This window comes from Larus michahellis, chromosome 2, assembly GCF_964199755.1.
Source record: "Larus michahellis chromosome 2, bLarMic1.1, whole genome shotgun sequence".
Lineage (NCBI taxonomy): Eukaryota > Metazoa > Chordata > Aves > Charadriiformes > Laridae > Larus > Larus michahellis.
The window spans coordinates 154,979,982-155,001,916 of NC_133897.1; the positions used below are offsets into that span (position 1 = coordinate 154,979,982).

At 43.9% G+C, this 21,935-nt stretch overlaps 1 protein-coding gene across 10 annotated transcripts in view; it reads right to left on the reverse strand.

The window, feature by feature from the left end:
- The window catches only part of ENPP2 (ectonucleotide pyrophosphatase/phosphodiesterase 2), a 74,933-nt gene extending 53,889 nt beyond the window's left edge, over positions 1-21,044 (reverse strand). For 3 of the 10 annotated variants that reach the window (XM_074577729.1, XM_074577726.1, XM_074577725.1), the window contains exons 1-2: positions 4,980-5,119; positions 4,579-4,681 (exon numbers count right to left, since the gene is read on the reverse strand). In XM_074577729.1, coding sequence (XP_074433830.1) covers positions 4,579-4,681; positions 4,980-5,012 — 136 coding nt within the window. In that variant the 5' untranslated portion in view covers positions 5,013-5,119. Of the gene's footprint in view, positions 1-4,578; positions 4,682-4,779; positions 4,914-4,979; positions 5,269-20,753 lie in introns of those variants that run through there. The other 7 variants (XM_074577728.1, XM_074577724.1, XM_074577721.1 and 4 more) reach the window with 6 other exon arrangements.
- Positions 21,045-21,935: the final 891 nt, after the last annotated feature.

Here is a 21,935-nt window from a genome sequence, read left to right on the forward strand (position 1 = left end):
GTTGGACACCAGCATAAACCACTTCAGGGGCAAACCTGGCAGTGAATCTGCTCTACAACACGATAATGGGTAAGAAAACCAAACCTACCACGGACGCAGTCATGGATCATGGCAGTGGCAAGGCTCACTCATGTGACTGCTGGAAAAGGTAGTAGTAGACAACTGTGTCTTTCTCTGCTTTTGTGTTTTTGTCATCAGTTGAGTAATGCTCAGAGCAAGTAACATCACACACAGAGTGAAGTTTTGCTCTATAGGTATATACCCCACAAGCATGCTCTTAATAAGCCATCAATATTTTGGCCATCTGCATTTCCAAGAAGCTAAAGTTCATGTATCTATGCTGGCAACACACAGATCAGTATTTTTTTTTGCTTACATAAATAGGCCACAAAGCTATGCTAGAAATTAATCGCATGAGAATTGTTTCAAAGCACGCAGACTTTTGTTTCAAAGCTCTCAGATTTGCAGAGATATGAAGTCTTGTTCCTTATTTTTAATGACAGCTGTTTCCTGCCAAATGCTTCTGAAAATCTGTTACTAAATAATATTTCCATGTTATTTAACCTCTTCCACTGCTTTCCTTTTTGGAAGCCAGGTAATACATAATCACAGATCCAGTAAGCTGCAAATCACAGGCATTACGGACTCAAAGGTATTACATAGTAACATACACCATATATCCCTTAGACTGGCACTGCCCTCTCCATTTCAAAGGAATGAGAGGGAGATGATTTCAGAAGGTCAAAAACCACATGTCAACAAGCATTTAGGAAAGAGAAGGTGTAAATCTGGCTGCAGATTACATAAGGGACAGAGTCAACTGCAGCTCAAGGAATGTCTAGGGGTTGTTAAGAGCAGCTCATTTATCAAGAAACCACTGGAACAAATTGCCCACAGAGGCTGTGCAATCTCTAATCTTGGAGATTTTGAAGAACAGGTTAAACCAAGATCTGTCAGGAGCACTTCAGTAATAACTGACCGCGTCTTGGGATACAGGGAAGGTCTACATAGCTGTTCAAGCTCCTCTCTAGCTCCGTCTTCTATAATTGCAAGTAGGGTTTCCGTTTCACATAAGAAAGGTTTACCCCAGCTACCTTGTCAGTTATTTTTTTCACATCTCTTGACAACCGCTTCATTACTGATGTAACAAATTATCCCAAATTACTTAGCAAATTCAAGTCACACCTTGTGAGTCAGTGTAGGACACTTTCCATTTAGCAACACAAAAGAGGACTTGGTTTAATTCCTCTGATCTCTGAACACATTAAGATCCTTCCTTTGTTTATCATGCTTGACCTTGCCTTTGCAGCCAGACCATGATTTTCAGGTCGTGCACAATGCCATGGCACGGGTACTGGTGCATGCAGAATAGTTTGAAAATATATCACCAGGAGCTCCATCCCTGCTGAGCATTTTCAAATTAACAGAAGCCCCTGTACAGAACAAATGTACACAAATTCCTGCGTCCCTCCACAGCTCCTGCAATCAGACCATGCAGCAGGCAGAGGGATCTCAACATGAAGATCCTCCCCTGTTTACTTAATACATAAAGCTTTTTACATCTTTTCCCACGCATTCTTTTTTTTGGCCAACTAAACTCAAAACAACCACCCAAGGATTGTCTCTTATGTCATAGGTTAGAGACAGAAGAGTTACACAGGACAATAGTGCCTTCCTGATTCAGTCCATGGAGGTTGTTACATTTCCGTTGTAAATGTGTTATGTTTACCTTGGAAAGCGCCATATCGAACTACTTGCTCTGATTCTATCTGATTACAATATTTAAAAAAAAAAAATCAAATCCGTTCACTTCCAGCAGTATTTCAATCATAGGACTACACAATATAGACATGCTTACATAGTCATTACAGGAAGGAGACTATCTGGTAAGAATTTGCCATTTTGGATCTTATGGATCCTATATGGAACCTATATGGATCAACCAAATACCTACAAAAAACATCTGGAACACCAGTTTTGGTAGATGATATTCATATTATGAACCTGAATTTCATTTTATAGAATGCCATTGCAATGAGTAAAATTTCAACGAAAGGTCACATAAACTTAAAAATACATCCTAACTGTACCAATGCAAGAAAGATAGGACTCCCTTTTCAATGACATGCTTAGAAATACAGTGAGAAGCGATAGAAAATTTTCAGTGTGTCTCCTTCCAAAATTTAAGATATCATCCTATCATGACCAAGGAACATGCTTCAAGAAACTACTAAGTGCCCCCTGAAAGTGCTCACAAAGATGTCTAGGAAGCTCACAAAGTAAACAATTTATAAAGGCAAGGATATAAAAAAATGGGAGCCTTGGTTCTCTAATGCCTTTTAGAAATTTTAAGTAAAAAATGTTTTTCAATGAAATAATTTGTTGGGTACAACTATTAAACATTCTAAATGTATAAAGGCATATATATGTACACATACATCAAAAGAGAACAAGAGGGGTTTAGGCATTATGGTACTTCTTTGACATGCATTTATAAGAGACTGGCAAAAAACCCATATTGTTTTTGACTTGTAGATGAGTTCTATGCTAGATGAAAACTAAAATTTGCAATTTGCTTACAATCATGGCATACCCCTGGAGAAAGAACAAATTGGTCATATATGGTAATGGTAAAGAGACAGTGTTTTTTCAACCCAAAATAATTAACTCTGAACACCAAAAAACTTGGAAATAAATAAGCCAAAGCAGAGTGGAGTTGAAAAAGAATTTATAACAATCTTTTATTCTAGATATTTCATTGCACTGGGCTTCTGAAGAAGTACAACTGCAAGTCGTGCAACCAGAAGAGCCTAAATAGGTTCTTTCATCACAGTGCTTTGATTTTGTTAAGAAAAGCACCTCTCCAGTGTAACCTTTTACTTTCTCATTTAGACAGATGTGACTATAATACTTTATTCGTTGCTATCACATCCTTTTTTTTTACTGCAATAAAAATAACCGAGCTGCGTAAACACAGAAGGCACAAACCCCTCCATTACTTTTCTGACTCTCATTGTTGCACCCTGGACTGGACTACTTCTATGCCAGGTGCTGCTCCAATCCCACCTGTAAGCAAATTCTCAAGAGACTGCCAAAAGTACCCCATGTCCTGCCCTCTTTCAAGTGATCCTGTATTTCTTCCGATTTTCCTGGAACACTGAGCTAAAGCTCCGCTATTGGAAACAGCAGGCAGCTACCGACGCCAGCCCTGGTGGTGTTGACCAGTGCTGGTTGGCTCAGCAGAGTTAGCACTGGTGAGCTGCAATGGGTCCCCAATATCAGAGCTTTGGGGCTTCAGCAAAAATCAGCTGAACAGCCCTGCCCTAAAGCCTAGACAGTCAACAGTGAAAGCAAAGCAATGGGCATTCAGGTGTTGAAGACGTGAAATGCAAATCCTTCCCGTCAATATTACACACACTACACAACTGCTCTACAGTTAATGCACTAGAAGATAAAAATAGAAATCAATCTGGTTTTCAAGCAATTTTTTTTTAATTGTTGTATAAAGATCAAAAGCAAGAGCTGCTATCTTTTTGGTTAACTAAAATGCCTCTGCTCAATGATCAGCAGCCCTGATTACGGCTGTGATTAGACATCAATTCCTGTGAAACACGGAGCCAGGGGTGGGAGGGAGGGAGGGACACAAATTCATTACCAGGAACACAACAAATTCAGGCCATGGTAAACAATTTTATAATTGAAATTCACAAGCTATCATTACAGACGAGTATTGCAAATGCAACCCTTTCACTTCAGTTATATTAACTAGCTCTAAGTCAATGACCACAAGTTTTCTTTCTCCTGCCAAAAGAAGGAACAGAGACACAAGTCAAGCCTACTTTTTTTTTTTTTTAAGAAAAAAAAAAAGACTAGTTTTCCATTTTATATATTTTTCCACTCGGACTATGCCTGAGCTCACAAAACCCTATACTGCCCCAGAACACAAACAACAGTCCCTTCTGTGGCATGTTCTTGTTTTCCTCCAAAGAAAAAAGTAGGAGGTGAAAGAAAAAGAGACAACTCGGTGACAGCACATCTGGGCGAACACCTGCTCTCCTCTCCCCGGCCCTCTCCGCCGTCAGATGTCTGCCGTCTACTGTTCACAAACCAGCATGACCTCAGGAGCCACAGAAATCCCAAAAGCTTTTCTCACCAGTGCCTCTTGAAAGCACTAATCAAGTTGCAAGAAACCGCTTCAATAGCTACCAAAATAAAACCCTTAAACCCATGGGGGAGTGTCTCTTAGAGCTCTAGAAGGAAACTGTGCAGAGCACAAAACACAGCAAATCCTACGTAGGAGCTGATGAGATCGGTCTCTGTGAGACTGACAGTGCTCAGTCCTAAAATAAGCTAGATTTTCCATAGTCACATGCACACAGAGCAAAAGTTTAAGTAAATAGGAGACCTATAGGTGAGTCCCAAAGGTCAACTGACTCGGGCTCGCCGAGTTATTTATTCTTCTCTATATCCTACAGGGAAAAGGAACAAGCAAACTACTGTTTCGGAGTAGGAGTGGTTTCTAGCCACAGTATATAACATAAGGGTATTGCGATGTACAATTTACATTCGTTACTGTACCTGAGACCGGGCCCTCATCCCATTCTTCAGATCTCCTAAATCGATTTGTTGTAAATCCCATGCAGACATTTACTCCAAAGGCAAAAGCAAATAAAGATATAACCTGCAAAAGTAAAACAGCAAAGTGAGCAAACTGTGCAAAAAGCAGGGCTTCGGTGCTAAGAGCATTACGATTAAAGGGGCAGAGATGGTCCTCTATACGTTCAAGCTCCCCAGCACTGCAGTTCCCATCACTGGAGCAGCAGCTGACAGCGTCACCGTTGGAGAGTAACACAAACCAGAAGGGGTTTATGAATAAAACATCTCTCTCTGAAGCTGAAACGCTCCTTTTTGTAGGAACTTATTCAGGAGAGACGGGCTACTCCTCCTCTAAAAGCAAACATGCTCCTCTCCTCCCCTACCTGGTGCGAGTGGACGCAGCCCTTCTTAGCCATACTAGAGAATTCTTGAAAAGCCTGCGCGGCACCGTCGCCTTTTCTTTATAGTGAGCACAGAGCTCTGTTTGCTCTGGGAGTTCGGGCTATTAGCTACAAGTAATCCCACCTGGTGAGGTTGACAGGCTCGTGTGATTTGTCCAGGGGGTGATTTCATCATGTTTCACTCACAAATCACAGCTCCGAGTGCAAGAAGCTCCAGGCATCATCCCTCGCTGCGCCCTCCCCCCAAACACACACACGCACGCTTTTATGTGGTTTCCTCTGGCAAAGCAGGGCTTTCTTGTGTTGCTGCGGCCAATAGCTGTTCCTGCTTGTTTTATTCTCCTCGCAAAAGTAACATGGTTAAAAGAGAAACCAAATGCATCTCCATCTGGCTCCGAGGAGAAGGGGGGGAAGCTCACTTGAGGCTGCGAGCTGAAAATCTCCCCATGCCACCCTCAAACGTCACCCTGCGCAGTGGGCTTGGTGCATGGGGCGAGCACAGAGCCCCAGCTGCTGGCCTTGCCACGGACGGGGCGGCTTTGGCACCTTGGGAGCCCATCTCATTCTCCCAGTTTGCTCCTGAAGTTTCTAACTTGGTCACGGAGCAGAGTCCCCCCAAACTGGGGACACCTTCAGAGCGGGGGTTATTTTTCCACGCTGTTCTCCCGCCCTGCTGTGGCGGTGCAAGGCTCGGATCAATGGAAACGCAAGCAGCTTTATCTGAATAGCTGGAAACCACAGACTTCCAGAAAGGAAGGGAAGTGACACATTCCCTCTGCCCCACATTTTCCCATTTTCATCAACAACAACAGAAAGCTGGGCTGTTTGGATAAGCACGTCTATTTACAAAGCAAATGATAATGCTGAGCAGAATTACTGTTCCAATCAGGGGCTTAAATATTATTTGCCAAGGCAAATTATTTACCAGTGTAGTTTGCCACTTTTTTTCTCTGAATAAAGCTTCTTTCATTAAAGTGTTTACTAACAATTACATTTAAAGGGACAGAGTCAAGGTTCATAAGCTCTCAGATGGACTGAGCTTTCCTTGTGACCTGTCCCATACTCTATAATGGCATTAAGAAACAGTACAGTTTTCTTTAAACTATCTTGCAATATTAAACATGTACAATTTTGAGCTTTGTTTAGAGGTACCTTTTACCTGCTCCAATATCTCTCCTTCCCCACCGTGTAGCTTCATAGGGCAGAGGCTAAAAAGCCCTCCTCTTTGCTGCCTGCATTTTATCAGTCTGCCAGCCTTTGCTAGGACCTGATCCTTTTTTATGCAGTTTCTTAACCCAAAGTGGCTCCATTGTGCAGCTGCATCTTTGCACTGCAAGCCTCAGGGAAAAGTAATTAGCCTGAGAAGGCCTACATCCTATTCCTCTCCTTTGCACAGACCAGGACTGTGAAGGTAAGACCCATCTTCTAACGTGCTCCTCATCACTAGCTGGGTTGAAAAGGAAATGGGTTGCAATAGGCAATATTTTTCTAGTAAAAAAACTGCACAGAGGTATAGAGAAAAGTAGTCACTAAAGCTTTTACTAGCTGTTCCTATAAAATTCTTCACCCTTAGCCTCTGCTATATCCTGTGGTTAAACAACTTCACCCCTAAGCACTAGGTAAGTACAGCAGAGTGCGACGGCAGAAGGGAAACCAAACATGTCACAAATAAAATTGCTCAACGGGATTGCCTATGGGTCTCAAGTAATGAAGTTCATGGTTTCATGGGCAAAACAAGGGAATCAGCAGCCCCAGACTCTCCTCTAGCCTGGGACCCTTGGGTCAGCGAATGACCCAGGCAAAACACAACCGAATTTTCAAATCTGTTGGCCAATTTTGAGTGCCCAATCAATAAGTCCAGCCTCATTTACAGAGATGCTGAGCCTCTGCTGTTCCTGCATATCTTCCTAACACACAGGTGCTCGGTTCTTTTGAAAGAAAGTCCCTACATAAGTTAAAAATGGGCTCCCAGAAAAATAAAGCAAGAAACAAAACCCAAAAGTACTGCATCATGGATGACCTCTACTGATTTTAAAACACATATTTCATTTTTCCCTTCATGTAACCTCTCTGGAGCTTATAAACTGCACAATTTCACATAAATGGAGGAGATCGTTTTATGTTTCCTGGTCCATGCTACGAGTAATTAACCTCCTTTGTAATATCCTTTAGAACTCTAGATGATGACGACTCTGAAACCGCTAATCTTTTTCATATGTGTTATGTAGACACATTTTCCAGTAGCTCTGAACTGACCGCATGCTCAGATGCACAATCATCTTTTTGTCACAAGGACTCTGCCTGAAGCCACCCCACAGATGCACAAGGAACTTATTAGCATAAACGAGGTATAATGATTTTGTTCAGGCAAAATTTCACTGCTGGGATCACTGGCAATTAACTCTTTCAGCAACCGATTGCTGTGATACTCATCAGAATAGGAAAGACTAAAGCTAAAATAACATATTCCAGGCCCAAGAATGCAGCGGTACAGTAGAAGTTTTAGGGCTTGATTAAACAAATTAAAAAGGAATTTTACCAAGATGAACAGAATATGAAATGCCTCTTCATCAGTTATTGTGCAAAAGAACTGGGTTTTGGCTTTTCTGGCTTATATGATCATACTGATTATTATTTAACTCGGGATGCAAAACTGCCAGCCAGCCACTAGGTGACACTTTAAATGAGAAGTTCATACTGTAACGTTTCCACAGTTAAAAGCATTCCTGTTCTGCTATTCCACAGCGTTAACAGAAGAAAGGCAATATTTGCAGTGTTACATAAACCTGATTTTTCTTGAGCATTTTTTTTAAATGAGAAAAGAAAATGCAGAGAAATCAAATATATTGGCTGAGTCAGAGGTGGGGGATGGAGTGGGCTCGAAAGAAATAAGCCTTTTCAGCTATTCATCTCCACTTTGCACTGCTGGATGCAGCCACATCAGCCAAGGTGAAAGCCTTCAGTATCCTCAACAGAAGCATGAAAGGCAGAAAGGTGAAGGACTTCTCCAAAACGTCCAGGAACTCTCACCCCCCAAACACAGCTTCCACATATAGTTGTGGCCAAGAAAAACAGTTAGTCAGGTACATGAAGTAGCAACTTCAAGGAACAAAACCTTTTGATAAACTATAGAAATTCAAGCAGTGTCCACATCGAGTCTCCTCAGATACAAGCACTGTGAAGCCAAATAAATTCCCAGCAGCCAAAGTGAACATGGGAAGATGAAAATACTCTCTGAAAGCTGAAAACACCCTGAGGCTTCTTAGCAAACCGAAACAGGCATGACATACCAAGAAAAGCTGACTCCTGTGTATAAAGGACTTTAAACCATGTTTTTATAGGACTTTATAGATCAAAACCAAATATCTTCAGCACTCAGCCAGTACAGTGACTCATAAACAAGAAGGAGAGGGAAGGGAAGGCGAGCGCGTGAGGGCAAGGACAGCAAAAGGACAGCAAAAGGACAGCAAAGCCAGCCAGGGTCAGCAGTCTGATGATAAAAAGAGAGACGAGAAGAGTAAGAGTCAGTACAGGAGGGTGACAACATGTGATGACCAGTCCCTCAGCAGAGATCAGCCCCAGATCCAGGCTATAGCCATATACAGGAGCCCAGAAAAGTGACTGCACAGCTTGGGTATGCCAGAAAAAATACACAAGAGTTACTGAAGGATGAAGGACCTATATCTGCTCAGCTTGTGATAGTACCACTGAAGACCCCAAAAAAGGGTCGCTGAGAATTCCTCTTTACGTGATGGAGGCAAAAGACTTCAGCAAGTGGTAGATTTCAAATGTCTGGCAAGCTGGTTTGGAAACAAAAAATTACAATCTGACCATAACGGGTAGGAGAGGACACAGATGTTCTCATGGGTGTGTTAAGGGGGCAGGCAGGGTATAGGGGAAAAGAAGCTATTAGCAGAGACAAGGGTCAGACCGTCCCTTCCTTGGGCTTAGGACATGTGAGAGTTGCAGCAGCTTCTGCCAGTTTCTTTTGTTCTTACACATGTAAAACTGCATTTGGCAAGGAGGCGATTTCCCTGGCAGAGGGCACAGGACCGACTGCGGAGGAGCTGCACCACCGTGCCCACCGCTACCCCATGAGACTGGGAAGACCCACAAATCAGGCTGTGCTCATGAAAGTACACCATCCTCACCACAGTGCCTCAAAACACCACCTGACAACACCTGGAGGCTTGACAACAGTCACCAATTATCTGTCTGCTCATCTCCGCCCTGAGGGGAGAGGTATGCAAACTGTAGTGCCTGGTGTGCTGAAGGAGTCTGCTGAGGATCACTTTCTTGGCCAGAAAGATCCATAAAGGGGTGCCAGACCCTCAGGGACGATCACGGACAAATTAAAGTCTTCAAAATTGCAGTTTACTACAGCCCAGCCCCTGAGGCACCAAGTGCCTTAGGCACCTATAGGCCCATCAACATTTCTGAGCACCCTACATAACGCCTGCAGGGTTCACAGGGCCGGGAGGTGAGCGCCCAGATCTAACCCAAACTTCACGGAGGATGACCAACAAAGCACGTCAACCAGAAAAGCACGTCGCATCCCTCCTTGCCTCACCCTCCTGTAAATGCCCTTCCAGGATGGCTACCAAACCACGTCCTGCACCAAACACAGGTGTCTTGGGTGTACAGCTGTCCGAGACTGGGCCTACATGCTCTGCCTACCCAAAAAGAGAAGAGGAACCCCCAGCCAAGGGAGGACCCGAGTCCCAGTCTCTGCTCTACTGATGCAAAACACTTGCATACTCACTGGGATGAGGACTGAAACCCCACTGGGCAGCCTGCTGAAAAAAAGGATGGGTTTATGCAGTACGGGAATAAATTCTCCCACACCCCATGTCAGATATGGCAGTTTGGGTGGCAAAACAAGGGCTGTGGATTTGGTGAGAGCACTGCAGCTCCTGAAGCTGCCTCTGATGCCTGAGGAAGGGCTTTAGCTTAAGTGTGTCCTACATGTGCAATCACCATTTGCATCCACACGCAAGAAAAAGCAAGACTTAGAAGCAAGGTCACCTCTTTTGTCAGAGTAGCTAGGGTAGCTGGAAAAAGGAGACAGGTTTTCAGTGACGTGAAGAAAGCTTTGCGTGTCTGAATGCCCGTCTCCCTCCTCCCGGCAGTACTACAGCTAACAGACCAACTGCTCCAACACAGGGTATTACACCTCTCCCTGTGAACCACATATATGACATAACAGCATTAACAATGCATACCTTCATAACCTTCAAAGAAACTAACGTTTTCCCAGTTCAGTTTCTGGACAATATTATTATTATGAAGGAACACAAATACTTCACCAAAATGCACTGAGTTCAGAATTATATTTCTTAAGATAGCCGTATATAAAAATTTTGGCATGCTGCAGAATTATAACCGTTCCATGATGAAAAATCACCTCTCGTGGAGGGGATGAATGAGCAAAACATGGAGCCAAAGAGCCCATATGTGTTTTTAATGCAGTCCATGCGAGGCTAAGTATGTCTTCAGGTCCTCATCCTTGCTTTCCTCTGTTTGAGATGGTGACAGGTATCACAGATGCCCATCAATGGCTTTAGAGGCATCTTTTTAAAAAAGCTGTAGGCTTCCATGGTGTGAAAATCACCCACCTACTCTACCAGTAGCCTGGAGGCCTCAAGGATACCTTGTATGTGCCACATACAATCCCTGTTAATTTATTTGGATTTTACAAGTGATACAACCTATTCCATTCCGCAAAAACCGTAACCCTTTAAAAACGATGAGTTAAAGTGAAAAGAGAAAAAAACCCAAACAAAATCAAACAGAACAAAGATGGGAAAGCTACTTAAAGATGCAATAAAGCAGGTTTTCGAGACTTCACGTTCCTAGTTTCGTTTTGTAACTTGTATGTACATCGTTTCCCTCATTCGAACCTTTCTCAGTAGAATATTAGCTTTGAATTTCCTGAGTATATAAAGCTTCTTGTGGGGCTTCTACAATAATCCTGTACCACATCTCTCTTACTTAATCATATTTATCCTCGCCCCAAACTCTGTTTTGGCACACTTTTCAAGCTCAAGGCTTGGTTATGATTAAAAAATTTCCAAGTGCTAATCTCTTCCCTACAAGTAAAATGTGGATATAATTAATACCGTTTTGTTTACTTTGAGTTTGTTTTCTTTGCCAAACAAGAGTTCTGTTTGTTTGCTTTAAATCTCTTTTTTTTAATGTTTTTGGCACTTGGATCAAAAAAAAAAGAAGTATTTTAATTAATATTTTTCTTCTCGCTAATCTAAAAAAAAAAACAAACCCTGGTATTTTCTAAACAGCAAAACTCCATTTGATTTCGGTTTAAAGAGATATGCCACTATGAATATTGTTGTCAGCTTGCCTGCAGTTGAGGCTTTGGCCATCCATTCTCTGCAGCACTCATACTTCTTTTGGGGAAGAAGGGAAGCGGGATGAGGCTGGAAACAGAGGATTCCCCCACAGGTCCTCAGGTGGGCACATTTTCCACCTGTTCCTACGCACAAGGAGGCATCTCAAGACTGAAGAATTGGCTGCTGTTATGGTGCCTGTACCTACGAAAGCTTTTTTGGCGCGGTAAACGAATGCACGAACATAGGACAGGCTGCGACAGTGTTGTAGTTAAGATTTAAAAAGGCTGTGGGCCTCCTGGGGCATGAACCTACTTCACACAAGTCCAATTCAAGTGCAAGAGCTATTTTATTTGCATAAGGACTGCAAGACTGCAGCACTAGATGCAACCAGGCCAGCATAAAGAGAAGGAAATCCTCTATTAAATAAAATCCTGAAGAAATCAGGACATCTTTTTCAGATGACCTCTGAAAAAAAACAAAAAACAATTATTAAAAGCCGACTAAACTCCCTGATCTGATTGACCGAGTGGCCCCATGAACTTGTATGTGGAGGAGTGTACAATAGGAACGGCACAGGCTTCTGCCCAAAGAAAAATGCATAGAATGAGGACACAGTTAACGCTGTCACAGACTTAGCCCCATCTGCAACTCCTTTTTGGGGGTACTGATTTAGCTCTTATTTGAAAGACACATCACAGCTGTTGGGAGGAGTAAGGTACCTGAATAGCTTGGAAATAACTGGATTTTCTGCCCTTTTCCTTCAGAACAGAAATAAAACCAGCAGGTACAGTCCAGATACACTGTCTACAAGCAGTCCTGGCAGACTGGCTCGTCCTTGTCACTCCCATCCCCCTCACCCCAACCAACCACTCCCAGGGCCACGCTGTGGGTCAAAACAGGTTAAAATTTTCCCTTTCTTTTACAGGGTTTGCAGTTGGAGGAGCTCCCTGGTCCTCAGGCCTGGAAGCAGCGTGCCTGTGAGATACAGTGAGCTGAAAACTGCTACCGCTTCTGAACCCCAAGCCGGGCACTGTAAATAAGCAGCACCCCACGGCCAGGGGAGCAGGGGGCAGAGCACAGACAGGCTTTTCTCTCCCCCCGCCTCTCGCTGCTGCTCCCAGGGGAGTGGTGTCACTGTCACCGAAGCGTACGCTCAGCTCGCCGCATTTCTGAACATGCATCTGCTGCCGCCTGTTTTAATGGCAAAGCACAAAAGCTTAAAACAATCGCATATTACTTTTTTAGGTCATTTAGGACAGATGGGCCACTTTCCAAGCATCACAAATTTTCCTAAGTTGAACTGTGTCACCACCACTTGAGTTAAATGCCAGCTTTTTTTTTTTTTTCTGATTACAGCCAAGTGCAAAGATGACAAATATAAGTACAAAGGGAAAAACATCCTGTTGGAACAGTACTCCCTGTTTTCCCCGGGTGAGAAAAGTAAAAGCGACATTTTAACAACAAAACAATGTGATCCATTGCTGGAAGTTTTTTGTTAAAGCCATATCATAATGTGTGACAGAATAAATTTCAAGCTCTGCAGGAATGCAATATAAAAAAATGAAGGAAAGTGCTAGAAATAAAAAGTATGCAGCTCTGTGCTAGCATGGGTTTGCATAAGGATTATCAAAAGTTTTTTGATGCAAGTACTTTTTTTACCTTTTCAGCATAAAACTTTGGAAAGGAATAAAGAATCATTTTTTCTAATGGATTAAACAAGCAGACTGTAGGGAAACTGTCCAATTTAATATTAATAGATTACTTCAGTATTTTAAAGCAAATAGTTTACTGAGTTAAGTTTTGATTCTCTAGCTCATCTTTTTTTTTTTCATCTAGCGATACAAGATTTTCAGAAATATTCGGCTCCTTGGTTTAATGATTGCCGACTGCTGTAAAACAAAAGCAGCTCTGCTTTGCTCGGCCTTCACAGAAAAGAGATATATCTCCTCCCCACCCCAGTAAATCCCTTTTTCACATCAGACAAGACTAAAGTCAGCTTGTAATTATATATGTTGAAGTTTCTCAGGGCAGAGACAGATGTTGCTGAGCATCCACAGAGAGCCAGAAAAACAGCTGTGGCTATTTAATTTAGTGCCCCTCCACTGTCCGCTGCTGCCCCTTCTCCAACACACTGCAACCAAGCACTTTTGAAGGCAACGTCTGATCCAACCCATATAAAAAAGGACTTGAATAAACTACCTCTCTGGTGAAGAGGGTGGAGACACCTCCTTTTCCAGCCATAGCTTTGCCAGCCTAAGGAAAGGCCTCCAGTGCCTGGTGTCGCCACTCAGGCCTGTGAATTCAATATTTCAACCTTTCAGGTGAGGAGCTGCCCTGCCCGACTGCCTCTCCTCCTCCTCCTCCTCTGCACTGCACCCGACCGACCACTGGAGTTTCATTGCTTGCGTGATCTTCCTCCAGCCTGGTGCTGAGGAATACTGTGATTAAATCTCATTTAAAAAAAACAACAACAACAAACAAACCAAACCAAAAACCAAACCAAAGCAAAAACCGACAGACTTTGAGTAAAGAAGCCAGTATGGGCGATGGAAGCAGGCAGGGAGAAGCAGTATCTTCCGGCGACACAGGTGAACTCAGGAGAGGAGGAGCACCCCTACCCCTGGGGCAAACGAGGTTCACTTTGCAGAGACAGAGCAGGAGCACGTACAGGCTTCCTCTGTGGTAGCTTAGGCCACGTCAGCTGTTTTGCAAATGAATATGGGACTATAACCTCATGTTCATACCCCTGCTGGTAGGCAGCCTAAGCCTGCTGAAGCATCTGCTTGATTCTGCAGATAATTCGGCATGGTTTTTGAAGATATTGGATTAAAAAAACGACACTAGAAAAACTGCTTTCATTGCTTACTACTCTGACTCGTTATAAATAAAACAAAGACGCCAACCCCAAAGCCCCATGGTATAAGGGCAGGTGGAAGCACGGTCAGGCTGCAGGACACAGTCAGGCTGCAGGACAGAGGGCACAGAGCAGACACGGGGCTTTTGGGGAGGTGGCAGCTTCAGCAAAATAAACCAGGCCTGACACTGCCAGCAGCAGCTGCCAGGACAGCACGGTGGCTGAAGGGCACCCGAGATCCCATGGCTGTCACAGCCATCTCCTACCGTCTGTAGGGAACACTAGTCTGACTGGGCAGAGCAACGGAAGTGCAGAAAAAGACATCTCAGTGTTGGGGGTGAAAAGAGACAAAATCATAGAATCATAGGGTTGGAAGGGACCTCTGGAGATCATCTAGTCCAACCCCCCAAAAAAATATATGAGGAGAGTGGAGTTTTGGAGATTCCAAAGGGAATCCTTCCTTCTTGTTCCCCCTGTTGTGGGGCTTTGGGGGGAGGAAACCGTCCTCACGAGCTCTAGTCTATTGTTAATGCTCTGTTTCAGTTGTACCGCACAAGTGCAATATACATTCAAGGACACTGAAAAATTAGAGCCTATTTAGATGCATTGAATTTATGTGGTCAAGCACAAATGACCTGAGTAATGAATCCTTCTGGACTTGGCAGCCAGCTGAGATTGAGACCCTTCGGGTTGATTTCTTTAAGAGAGGCATCTTTAAGATAGTGGCATCAATCGATTCTTTAGTACAATCCTGTCGTTTACAAAGAATGTACAAAAAAATGCTGTTTCCCTGAGCAGGGAAAGGAATCCTATTGTTTTGGCTATCCATGAGGCATTTAAGAGCTGCTTACATTTATACTGAATGAAGGGCCATCAGCTCCAAGGGAATTTCACCCAATTTTATAGTAGTGATCCCTTCCCTCTGTCCCACCCCAAAGGGGTGACCTTGTTTCGGGTTCGCCTGTTGTCTTCACTGCCACCTTAGCTGTCCAGCCTCAGCATGGAAAGAAAGGAAAGAAAGTATTTACAGGTGATAGCAACTTCATTATCTACAAAGTGTTGTTTCACCTGGACATTTCTCCTCCCCCCCTTATAGTGCTGTATTTTCATCCACAGGATGTTTTTTGTTGTCTCAGCCCAAATTCCTTTTGGGGGTGGCAAGAGACGCGTTGAGGAATGACTTTCCAGGCCTGAGCCACACACTCAGGCTGGACGGAGCAGCCCTCATCCCCATCTTTCAGATCCCGTCATGGGTCACCTGCTGCAGGTACCAGACCCCAGCCACAAGCTCATTCTCTTCTTTCTCCAAAGATGGCTGAAACAACTCATACTTTCTCTTTATACAACCTATTAAATCTTAGAAATGAAAGTATTGCACCTAACATTCTGCACTGATGCTGATGTAGATGAGGACCAGGCTGCCTTTGGCCTCTTCCCACCATCCCACTCGTGTCAGAGGCTGTGCTGACATACCAAACTGCAGACTGGAGCAACTGAAGGAGTGGCAATTTGTAACAGTCCCTGCAGCTGTAATCAGAGTTTCTCTATCCCAGCTTTTGGTAGCCCTAACGCTGAATTTGATGCAGGGCTGATCCCCCAGTCCCTCTGCTGCTGCCACAACACGGGATCCTCACCACCATCCTGTCCCAGCTCCAGTAACTCCCACCAGCCCTTGGCCCGTTCCCTGTTCTCCTGCTGTGGCCAGAAAACTTTTTCAGCTGTCATATTCATCAATGGCACCAGGCACATACAGCTAATAGGACTGAAAAGGTTTTTCTGTAAGGGGAAATATACAGCAATAAGTAAGCAAATATTCTCTAGGTAGTAACTTCTACCTTGAAATTTTTTCTCTTTGCCCTTTATATATTATTCTCTTTGCCCCTTTTACTGCTATTTGTCAGGAGTGCTGCACCAAAATCCTGCCTCAAGGACTTGCACTTGAATAGGGCAGTTTGAAGCAATTCTGCAGAGCTGAGCTGCTGGAGTGAAGTCATTGAGAACACAGAGTGTGGGATGGAGCATCCCTGGGCTGTATTCCTCCCCTCTGCTTTGTTATGCTGTTTGCAAAGTGCTGAGGGAAGTCTTCAAATCCTGTGCCAGGTTTGCACGGCGCTCTCTGTAAAACCTGGAGTGATTCCTGGGGGAGCCCAGTCTGCGCTGACTCTGACAACTTTTGCACAGAGCAGTAAAATCATCCTTTCTTCAAGTCCACGCGTTCCCCCCTTGCAAATTGTCCATGTCTGGCAGAAGAATGACCTGGTGGGTTGCTTTGTGGGTAAACACAAGTGCATGGACCTGTCTGGGAGCATCTCCTCATGCGTTAGTCCTGGCTAAGCGCACGTGTGGCCTGTCACACTAGGAAGCACACCCTGCCTTGTCCCAATGGCCACCTGCACTTCAACACACGCCAATACAAAGACAGAAGCTTGAAATTTGGCGTTAAATCAAAAAGCCTGTATGAACAAAGTGGTATCACCCAGGCTAGTGAATATTTCCCAAGTTCTTTGAGCACCACAGGGGTGAGAGGAAGGACCTCGGCCAAACATCCTATTTAACAGGCAGCAAGAAAAAAAGAGCTGCGAGGAGAATAAAATGGGAAATTGCAGTGATGGGGGTGTGAGGTAGCTGCCATGGAAGGGAGGGTTTCAGGAGAAGAACAGGAGGAATTCTGACCGTGTTCCACAAATGATGTACAGGTTTTTACACCAGATGGACATGGGAGGGAAAAATAAGGTCATGTTCAAGGATGAGTTCCCAAGAAGTCCTCAGAAAAAAAAAAAAAAAAAAAGAGAAAGCCAGTGAAGAGGTGAGTGATAGTAAAGCCAGACATGTCTTCTAAAACTAGAAGGCTTTCAGGTTAAAATCTTTAAATAGTCAAAAAATACATGGAAACAGAAGATCAGAGGCTGTGAGTCCATTATTTTTGTAGATATGAGGTCAAGATTTAAGGCTTCTGTATTGGGTGTCCATGCCCAGGCGCTGGCAGTGGGGTCCGCTGGGCAGCCTCTGTGAGGAGCGGCCGGGGCTGTCCCGGGCTGGACGTAGCCGGCTCCAGCTGGTCCCAGTCGGCTCCAACTGACCCACTGAAGCCAAGATGGCTGCCTCTGGTAAAACACATTGAAGAAAGGGTGAAGATCGCTGTGCAGGTAGTGAGGAATGTGGGAAAAAGTGTGAGAAACAGCCCTGCAAACACCATGGTAATGAAGAAGGAGGGGAGGAGGTGCTCCAGGTGCCAGAGCAGACATTCCCCAGCAGTCCATGGAAGGGACCCCAGTGGAGTGGGTTTATCCTGAAGGACTGCAACCCCGGGGAAAGGGTCCGCACTGGAGCAGGGAAACGTGTGAGGAGGGAGGAGCAGCAGAGAGGGGCTGTTATGGATGGATCACAACCCGGGGTGGGATACCCGGGGTGGTGGGGAGGAAGTGGTGGAGTCAGGAATGAAGGAGTGAAGTTGAGCCTGGAAAAAGGGGGAGGGTGGGGGAAAGGCGCTGTTTTAATTTTTGTCTTTGCTTCTCACCACCTAAATCTATTTTAATTGGCAATAAATTAAATTAATTTTACACAAGTTGAATCTATTTCGCCCATGACACTAATCGGTCTTTATCTCAACCCACGAGCTTTTCTCTTTTGTTTTCTCTCTCCCCCTGTCCTGTTGAGGAAGGGGAGTGAGAGGGTGGCTGGATGGACATCTGGCAGCCAGGCAAGGTCAACCCACCACAGCTTTCTATTAAAAATCTCAACAAGATATTATGAAATTAGATAAACAAAGGAGCATGCTTATAGATTAAACTTGTGAGGTACTTCCCAATAAAAAGAGTGGAAGGAGGTCATGAAGTCTCACACAGAAAGGAATTGGCTGGAATTGTCCTGGCTGGACAGGAATTGTGTTAGAAGAGGAGGCATCTGAGGACACAATTTATCTCCCAGTCACAGATGTAAGAAGGTAAAGGAAACAGGGCTACTGTTGGAAAGACAGCACAGAGTACGTGATAACGCACAGAGACCACAGGAGCAGCCAGATTTCAAATGTTTGATTTAGAAATCTTAAAACCCGGTGTCAATATTTTTGCATGTCAGGTCAAAGAATTTTAGGTACAAATGCAGTTATATAAGTACTAAATACAAGTAATTTTTTTAAAAAAAATAAATATTCTGCAATAGCTAGGAGCAAAATGGTCCATCTGCAACAGGAGAAAAGCTCAGTCTGTCTCAGGGCGAGAAGACAGGAGCTGAGCCTAATAGCACCTGCTATTATTTTGTATTTTTAATCTCTTTTAATCCAATTTTTCATGTACAGCACTAGCAACTGGAACTTCTAAGCAACACAATTTAAACAGTACACAACAGCAAAATAGTACTCCAATGCTGACAGAGCCTATATGTATTTATATATGTGTTTACTTTTCTTTGTGTATCAAAGTGACAGTGACCCTGTTCTCCTTTACTCTAGATGCATGGAGTGCACACAGTTTCATGGCTTTTGAGACAAAGAAAGCCTGTGAGGTCACTTGGTCTAACACCCCGCAGACATAGTCACCATTTCACCTGGTGGTGAGGCCGAGGGAGTGTGCATCCCAGCTGGGCTGGCGTGGGCAGCATGGGGAGAGCGGTGCTGGGAGGTTCAAAAGCCCCCGTCCCGCAAGGTGTGCCAGAGGTCAAGGATTCCTCCAGCTTTGCAAGCACATGAAAACCAGTTTGTGTTATTGGTGTGTCAGCAATAACACGTTTTCCTCCATTTCCGTCAGTGAACCGTTAATTTGGTGAAGTGCCATAGAAGAGCACTTACAATAGCGCACGGGAGTTCGGACAAGGTGGTGCTAGCCCCAGCATTGCCAGGAACAGTCTCATGCCGCCACCTTTCATTCAGCTCTCAGAAATATTCATTACCTCCATTTCCAGTTCAACTGATGTCAAAGGATTACACCTGGCATTCCTGGGTAAAGGCTGCTTCCGAGTGCTGTTATTAACAGCTCCATCTTTCAAGAATGATGCTAACATATCGTTAGCTACCTGGCATTCAAACCCCACTGGCATCCTTTATGAATAATTGGAAACCTCCCTGCTGCGGTGACTTTAAACTCATGGTTTAACCATCTTATTACATCCTCTGAAATAAGGCAAGATTTTGTAGAATAAATGTTGCAACACAAATGGAGTACTGTTTTGTTTTTTTAACATCCTATACAGGCCTGCTAGGAGGAAATAGTTCCACAGCCTTGGACTTCAAGAGAAGCTCTTTCTTAATCTAAAAATGTCCGTAGCTGCCCCTGAACAGTTCGGCAGGTCACTTGGGGGCAGCTGCTGGTAGGGGCAGAGTCAACCTCTTCTTTCTTTCAGGTACAGGCATCCTCCTGCTACCTCTCCCTACCCACTGGGCCCTACTCTGCTGGCCCCCAGCCCACCTCCCCACGGCAGGTCCACCGAGGGGGTCTGGGGCACTCCTGTAAGCTGCAGACAGGAGCTTTGACACCGCTTCGGTAACGCAAGCCTTTCAAACAAGGGGAGCAATACCTGCTTTGCCACAGAAATGCTCTATTTTTGAATTTGACGAGTCAGCGCCCCGCTTTGACTTGCAGAGCTCAGCGTTTCCCTCACAGATGCGGTGGCAAGAAGGAGCAGCCTGCGCAGCACCGGCGCATGCTGACGGGAAGCTTACGCAGATCAGTAGTAATTAGAAGCAAATCACAATTAAAATCTAAGCAAATCAGAAGCAAAAGAGACTCAAAAGAGGGACGCGATGATTAATACTTCAAAATCAGAGTAATCAAAACCATTATGAGTCCAAACATATGGAGGGGAAACTACAGGGCATACACTGCTTTATTAACTCCTTATCAACTTGCCTCTCTAATTAGCACTTTACATTTGTGGCATAAGGGGTTATGAAAAAAAATTACAGATCCTTGAGGTGTTACTGCCCTGATTAAAGAAATTCATATATTTCCTTTGGATAAAAAGGCTTAGGTAGAAGTCCCTGTAATAGGAACCTTATTTAAACAGATTGACTTTAAGCCCAAGACTTTGCCAGTGAAGCTCCAGACACTGGAAATTTTAATATAAATCAAAAGCTAAGTGACATGTGAGTTTTAAACTTGTAATTACATATTTGCCTAATATTAATATTGTAGGAGGTAAATACAAACAGAAAGCAAGATACTTTGCTTGTGTCTGTGCTGGATGCCAATTTTAACATTGCTATAAGAAAACAATACATATGAAAGGCAGTTTATATTAAAAATGTTGAGAGAAGGCATCTCCAGAAGGTAAAACAAGCTATAAGAGATCTACTATGATTTTTTAAACATAGTTTCTTCTCTGTGCATTAAATAATACTTTCTACTTTACTTATGAATCAGAGCACTTCCAACATCACCCCTGAATGCATATTGAAAAGACTTCCAACTTGCCAAATCCCAATCCAAGTTGCACTTGGCAAAAACACATTCACGCTACTTCATAGCCTGACTTTGCTTGTAATTATGTTTATTTAAGACTACTTCAACAAGCCAGAAAAACACATGGGACGGAAGGGGAGGGAAGATGCTCCTACCGTACCAGTGGATCTTTTTTCTCCATGACTGAAGTTTGATGCGGAAACTTCAGTTCACCCTGGCCCCGGCAGCGGCTCCCAGCAGATGCACTTGTCCGGGGAGGTCGCGGGCTGCCTCGGCCCCGGGCCGGCTCCCGGGGGGATGCCTGGCCACCCTGGGCCTGGGATCCCAATGCCGCGCGGCTGAAGTCAGGGTGACAGCTGCCCCGGCGGGACAATGGCTCCATTGGGAGATGGCTGGAGGACAAAGGCGCTGCTTTCAGGAATTATTTTATATGCACACATGTGACCTTTGCCTGAAATGACTCTATGGAAAGCGTCCCTGTCCTGAAGATCTGCTTTCAAATGCAGCGGTCTGAGGCGCTTGCTTAATTTGTCCTCTTTTTTTTCCCTTTTCTTTTTTTTTTGGCGACAGATGCCTCAGGAGAGGTCATGTGCAGATAACAAGGTGGTGCCGAGCTCTTTCTGATCATTTAATAGAGCTATTCAGTAACAGATAGGATTATTTTCTTTGCTTTCAAAGGTCTTCACCAGAATCTACTAACTGGAGTGTTTTTGTCTGCTTTTAGCAATTTAACTACAAAACCAGAGTATCCTATCTCTCCATCCCATGTCCTGAGCCAGCCTATGAGCTGTCTCCAAGCTCAAGCCACCTTTGCTAGAGTGCGTATGGTTTTAAATTGATGCATCCAGATGAAAACAGCAGAGCTTTTGAACTTTTAATGGATTGTAGGGACTATTCATTTATTTATTTATTTTGTATAAATTCTTTCGTTGTAGTTTTATTTTTAAGTATTTTGAAGGCTCCCTACTTGACTGGATAGAAGACAGAAGCTGTCGGAAGGTAGCATACAGGAAATCCAAATGTCACTATAGATAGGCAGGAGGTGGGGAGGACATGGGCTTTATCACCCGTACAGGGGGTTACGGTAGCAAACGCTGCAGCTACATCAGGTCATAGGAAGGTCCTACAAGGGAAGGTTAATAGCAGTGTGCCTCTTTAAGGTTAGTCAACGTTTTCCTTTGTAAGATCTTGATTTTTGCTCTTTATTACTCTGACAAATTAACATTTGCACTGACCATTTTTGTGCTGGAAAGCGTGGCGTTTTTTAATCTATTTTTAATTTAAGGCAAGATATACCAACCATTTTTGAGAATAAAACCAAAGGTAAATACTTTGCTGTGCT